Source organism: Penaeus monodon, unplaced genomic scaffold (genome assembly GCF_015228065.2).
Source record: "Penaeus monodon isolate SGIC_2016 unplaced genomic scaffold, NSTDA_Pmon_1 PmonScaffold_5294, whole genome shotgun sequence".
NCBI classification, from domain to species: domain Eukaryota; kingdom Metazoa; phylum Arthropoda; class Malacostraca; order Decapoda; family Penaeidae; genus Penaeus; species Penaeus monodon.
The window spans coordinates 1,838-8,469 of NW_023660212.1; the positions used below are offsets into that span (position 1 = coordinate 1,838).

The window sequence follows — 6,632 nt, forward strand, 5'->3', positions numbered from 1 at the left end:
TTCCCCTGAAATAAAAATTTTTCAAAAGGGCTGTGGGTTCTTTTTATTTTCTTATTTTTATGTTATATTTTTTATGTTATTTTTCCCTATATAATTTTTTAATTGACTTTCCACCGTCATAGATACAGTTTCCTTATTTTCTCATCAAAATTTATCTTACCCTAAAAACTTTTTGATTCTCAGCCATTCATGTAATGATAATATTTAGCTAGTAGTAGTTAGTAGTTTTTTGAAATGACTGAGTGAAATAGCCATTTCAGAAGTGACTAGATTTTCAGCCATAACAAATGGTGATTTCACACTTTGACTGTAATATATAACATACATGCTATATAATATAGATTTAAAATATTTTGTTTATATACTCATGTAATATTTTATATGATATTATATATTTATTTATAATATATAATATAAAATTATATATATATTTTATTATTAATTGTGGAGGTTCTTTAGCCTCGCCCCAGAGAGAAAGCAGAATCCAGAGGGGGGTCCAGATTCCCTTTTTTTTTTTTACCTTTTACCCCCCCCCCCCACTTTAGTTAAGTTTTCCCTTTTTTTTACCCCATTTTTTAAAATCAAGTGATCACTTTTCTGTGTTTATTTCGTTCTCTTAAGGGAAGATTGATGTTTTTATTGTTTTAGTTCTTAAAGGTTGCTTCCGTACTATTTTATTTAGTTTTTTTAAAAAATTTTTATCTATTTTAATTGTTTTTTTTTTAAATTAAGATTTATTTTTCGTTTTCTTATTTTACCTTTTTTCTTCGTTTTATAGACAAACATGACGGGTTTGCCCTTTTTTTTTTAAATTTGTCTTTTTATTGTATTATTTGATTTTGATTTTAGTTTTACCATAAAAATTTTTTTATTCATGTTTACGTATGACATTTCTTTTAGTTTTTTAGCGATGTCAAGACGCAGTTTTTTTAATAAGCTTTTTTTTTAAAGGGTTTTTATTTATTTGTCATTATGAAAATAAAGGCGTGACGCACCAATTCACGTGACGTCTGTGTAAAATAGGGAAACCGTAAAAAATAAAGGAGAGACTATCTGAAAATGTGTTTTGTCCCCCCTCTGGATTTTCTTTTAGCCTGAGACTTCACCCGGAACAAGGTTGTATGACAGCTTCCGTTACTTGCCTAGGTCATTTGCTGGAGTTGTCTTTTATGTTTTTATTATTAGTTTTTATTGTTTTAATGCTTTAGATGTATTTTACGCCGAAGCCCTTCGGATTTGGGTCTTTCCCCCTTCGTTTCTTTTTAAACTTCAGCCCTTTTTTAAATCGAATTTAAAATTTTAAGTAATTTTATTATGGTTCTTGTATCTTTTTGCCCTTAAAAGGTTTTATCATTTCAGTATCCTTTAAGTTCTTTTTTTTCGTATTTTTAAAAAATAGGCTGAGCCACAAAGGGCTTCAGCTCATATTTCCCCCGCTCGGGACATGCAAGCCTGGTAGGATCCTGGGCCACTGCCCCCCTACCCTTTTACAGGCCCCGGATCTGTATCAAGTTTTTCAGGGAAGTGATCGGGACCCTTTTTGGTCCTAAGCCGTTCCGCTCACGAGAGGCTTCAGCTCACTTCAGGGGGTGGGTCAAAGTCGGGCTCCTCGTTACGGACCAAACAACCATCTTACAATATATATATATATATATTTGAAAATTTTTTTTGTATAAAATTTTTTAATATATATTATAAATATTTTATTTATGCAAATAAAAATTTATATATATATATATATATATATATATATAATATATAATATATATATATATATATCTTTGTTCGGGGCCCGCCTCGTCTCTCCCCACCAACAAAAGGCAGGTGGGCAGACGGCGTGTATTCACGGGGTCGTGAACACGAACAGTCCAAGGGCCCAAACCACAGCGCCCCAGAAACCACGGGGGGAAATGCCGGTGGCAAGGCGGGGCACGAGATAAACACAAAAGGGACAGTCTTTCCTTTTTTTTACAAATTATTTCCCCCTCCCTTTTTTTGGCACAAAAAAAGGGGGGAAACCAGCATGTCACATGCACGATACAGTTTATAACAGGGCAACACGGTCAAAAGGGGCACACACAGGTTTTCCAGGAGCACACCCAAGCTTCCCTCTTGGCTTGTTCCTCCGCTCCCCCGCTCACAGCCAGTGCGTAGTTAAAACCATGCCCAGGTCATCCTTTTTCCTGAAAACACATGTTTCGCACAGAGACAAAGACCCTTTGGGTAGCATTTCCCCCCCCATAAAGCAGACGACCCGTCTGCTCGGACAACCTAAACCTGAAAAAAAAACTACAGAAAATTTAAAAAAATTTTTTAAAAAACAAACAAAATTCTTTAAAACAAAAGAAAACCGAAATTGTAAATCAGTTTCAAAACACAAAAATTTTCTCCAGCGCGGCTTTTTTGCTCTCGCTGGGTCGCTCGGGAGGAGGGTGGGCAGCAGTAGTTTGGGCGTGGCACCCAAGGGTATTTCCTGCCCCAAGACCTGGCTCATGGTCACCACTGACGTCTTTTGCATCCCCCTCACCGTCCAAAGCTCGTCCTCACTCGGTCACATCTGCCAATCCTCATCGCCGTACTGGAGTAAGTCACTTTTCACCATGGCCCCAGGATAGTTCCCGGCCAGGGAAAACGCCACACCCGGGCCCGTGGAAAACAGACGGTTTTTTCGCTCTCTGCAATTTTCGATAGGTGACATCAGAAAAGGCCCGCTAGACCGTGTATGGCCCTTCCCAGGGGTTTGTAGCTTCGGCGGAGCCTGTTTCCGACGCGGGTTATGCACCCACACTCGTCACCTTGTTGTACCTCATTTTCCCTCATGCGCGGTTTTAGGTCTCCTTATAGGGCCCCCGGTTACCTTTGAGCTTACCACCACTCGCGGTGCACCTCCGCCAGGTTTAGCGGCGCTCCGGTCCCCAAGTCCTCGAGGAAGTCAGGCAAGGGCCCCCCACCCCAAACCAACCCCTTGCTCCTGACGATTCTTCTGGACGCTCCACTTCCTCCAATTGCCCAACTTTGCACCAGCGGGCACCTTCTGGGCCTTATCGGAGAAGTTAGCTCCCAACACTGTAACAACCCCCCCCCTGGTCCAACAAGGCTCCCCCAACCCCCTCCCCATCACCCGCTGCAGGTTTTGAAGGGGCCCACAAGGCCCTCTACCCCAGCACACTCTTGACGTGGGACACGGTTCTAGACTCGTCCGGGGGCAAGGTGCAGTCTTCATCCGAAAACTCCCTCTGACACCAACCTCTGGAAGCAAGGGCACATCTTCACCGTGCCCCCCACCAGTTTCCCGCCCCAAGGTCGACACACCCCTTACTCTGGTCAGGTAGTCAAGGCCCAGCAAGCAGTGCTCGTCCAATCGGCCACATACACGGCAGCCGCTGCCCCTGTGCCCAACCCCAATACGAGCCCCCACGGGCCCCCTTTGGCTCACACAATGCCCCGTGACACCACACGTCTCTGTGGGCGTCGGGGAATTTGCATAGGGGCCCAAAACATATGGGCCGCAAGGGTTTTCTCAGCCCCAGTGTCCTGTCAGGCGGCATGGCCCCCCATCTTTGAGCCCTCCACCTCTCTCGGGTTTGGGAGTTTACCCAAGTCGGGGCCCCGGGAACCGAGGACGGCTGGGTTTCGACCCCCTTCTCCAGATTTTCCGCCTTCCATCCCTTACCTTAGGACATGCCTGGATGGGACCAACTTGCCACGTTTTTGCAGCATGCGGAAGGCATCAGAATCCGCCCGGGTGAGGGGAGTGTTCTCCGCCCCTCCGACACGATTCGTCTGCCCCCTTCCTCACCGCACCCCAAAACACAACCTTGGAAAGTCTGGGGCTCCCCTTTCCTAAATGCTCCCTTCTTACTTTACCCCCGGGCCCCCGGAGGTCACGGGGGGCTGAGCAGTGGCCCTAGGCCACGGTTGCCTTTGGAAGCCCGAACTCCAAGGCCCTCGCCCCCCCGCCACCCGCAGGCCTCGGGTGTGCCGTTGAGTAATTTTCCCGTGTGGGCCTGCAAGCGTCAACAAAGAAAACACGGGCCAGGGCCCCATCTTCTTCCGCAGCCCCAGGGTCGACCCCCTTACCCGCCTCCACATCCTGCGCCAGTGGACAGTGTCTCGCCACCCACGAGTCCGCTTCTTAAGTGGGCCCGATATACCTCGGTGGGGGGTGCCCGAAAGGCGTTTTAAAACCTCCCCCACCTGGTGTAAGAGGCATTTTGGGATGGCGGGAGACCCCAACACTTCCACCGCGGGGGCCCCCTTTAAAGTGTTACCAGCTGCAGGGGCCCTTTTCTTCCCTCCAGCCCTGGGCGTGCCAAACATTTTAAATTGGGGGACATATGCCTCCCCCGGCCACCTTCCCCTCGTATCACTGGCTTCGCCCCACAGAATGTCGGGGCTGGGGGCGCAGGGGGGAGAAAGTGTGCCGTGACTAACACGCCGGGGGGGAGGGAAGGGGGGGGGGGGGGGGAAGAAAAGAGGGGGTTGACGGGGTCCGATTTTGCCGCCACCTAAACCCCAAAGGAGCGGTTTGATGGGCCCCAGCCTTCTCAGGACCCCCTGGCCCGATACGACGCGCGAGGCCCGGGGGTTTCCGCCCGGACCCAGGGAGACCCCATAAAACTGAACTCTGGGATCTGTTGCCAGAACCCGTCTGCCTTTTCTGCTTGCAACGTTACTACCTCGTGACGCCGCCTTTCCTCCTTTACTTCCCCCTCAGGCCCTGAAACCCCGCCCTTCAGAGTCTGCACCTCCCCCTCATTCATCTTCACACGTTGCAGGCCTTTTCGGTGTATGCTGATTTCCTCTTCAAGATGCAAGATTGCTCTGTAGCACCTCAACAAGTTGGCAGAACTTTTTTTTTGCCTTCCTTTTCCGCATCTCGACGAGATGGGCGTGCCCTCTGGCCTGCCTTCTGCCCCTTTTTGCATTTCCCCCAACCGGCCAGCATGGGAGTGAACAGGTCCATTGGTCGCTTAAAATTCTGTGCCCGCCTCTCATACCTCCTCTCCCCCAGGCTGCCTTTTGAACGACATGATAAAACGGCGATCTCATTCAAAAAATTTACAAAAACCCACTCCTGACCCCCATTTTTTTCGCCGGCCGCCTCGTCCTCTGCCCCAACACAAGGCAGGGTAGGCAGACGCGTTCCAAGGGGCTGAACATGAAAAAGCTCCAAGAGGACCGAGCACCAAGCGTCCCAGAACACCACAGGGGAAATCCAGGTGGCAAGGAGGGCACGAGATAAAAACAAAATGACAGTCTTTCTTTTTTACACCAAATTTTTTACCCAACATTTTCTATGGCACATACGGGGGGAAACCCATGTCACATGCACGATACAGCTTATAAAAGGGGAAACAAAGTTTATCAGGTCACAAGGGCAACAGGAGGTTCACAGGAGCAGCACCCAACCGATTCCGGCTGTTCTTCTGCTCCTCCGTCACAGCCAGCTGCGTATGTTGCCCCCGGGCCCCTTATGTTAACACATGCCCAGGTCACCTTTTCATGTTAACACATGTTCGCAAGAGACAAAGACCCTTGGCGTAACAATATGTAGACTATATAATATATACATTTAAAACACACTTTTTTATATACTATAACATACATACATACATACATACATATAATATATATAAAATAAAAAATAAAATATATATAATTATATATATTACATGTATTACACAATTTTTTATATGCAGTATATATACATTATATATATTAATATTATATATATATATATAATATAAATATGTATATGTATTTATATATTTTAAAATATACATATACATATATATATAATATAAATATATATATTATAAAATTTTATATATAAATATAATATACATGTAATATTATATTTATAAATATATAATTTTATATAATTTAAATATATATATATAATTAAAATTAATATCAGTACATACACACTATTCAATAAGATAACATATATATAATAAATATAAAATTATTATAATATATATTAAATATAATGTATATACGCATATTAAAAAAGGTGTAGGGAAGGTTTATAAAATAAATTTTAAAATAATATAAGTTATATAAATAATAAATATATATGGCACAATATATTATAGAATATAAATATTAAAAATAGATAAAAAATAAGACCAAAATTTAATACACCCAAAACACACACAACACACACACATATATATAAATAAATAAAAAATATTTTTATATATATAATATATAGTAATAAATATAACAATATAAATAAATTTAAAATAAATAGGATATGTATTGTATTATATTTTATATTTATATAAAAAATATTATATTATATATATATATATTATAATATAATTCATATAGCATATAATTATATATATATAATATATAATATATATATATATATTATATATATAAACATATATATTAAAATTTTATATATATATATATATATTAAATATTATTAATATAAAAATTATATTTTTTATATATACTAATATTTTATATAATACATAAATGTTTAACATATACATACAAACCCCACACACCACACACACACACACACACCCACACACACACACACACACACAATAATATAATATATATATATTTTATTTTAAATATCACACACACACACAAATACAAAAAGACGACCACAC

The 6,632-nt window shown here is 42.1% G+C and overlaps 1 protein-coding gene across 1 annotated transcript; it reads left to right on the forward strand.

Moving 5' to 3' along the window:
• Positions 1 to 3,681: 3,681 nt before the first annotated feature.
• On the forward strand, positions 3,682 to 5,026 carry LOC119571142 (proline-rich protein HaeIII subfamily 1-like). Its single transcript, XM_037918587.1, has 3 exons — positions 3,682 to 4,101; positions 4,740 to 4,826; positions 5,015 to 5,026. The coding sequence occupies exons 1-3, from the start codon at positions 3,682 to 3,684 to the stop codon at positions 5,024 to 5,026; spliced, it is 519 nt and encodes a 172-aa protein (XP_037774515.1).
• The last annotated feature ends 1,606 nt before the right edge of the window (positions 5,027 to 6,632 follow it).

Coding starts and splice junctions, on each gene's coding strand:
- LOC119571142 (XM_037918587.1), top strand. CDS start 3,682: ATGCCTGGATGGGACCAACTTGCCACGTTTTTGCAGCATGCGGAAGGC. Junction 4,102..4,739: donor CGCCTCCACATCCTGCGCCA/GTGGACAGTGTC, acceptor CCCGCCCTTCAG/AGTCTGCACCTCCCCCTCAT.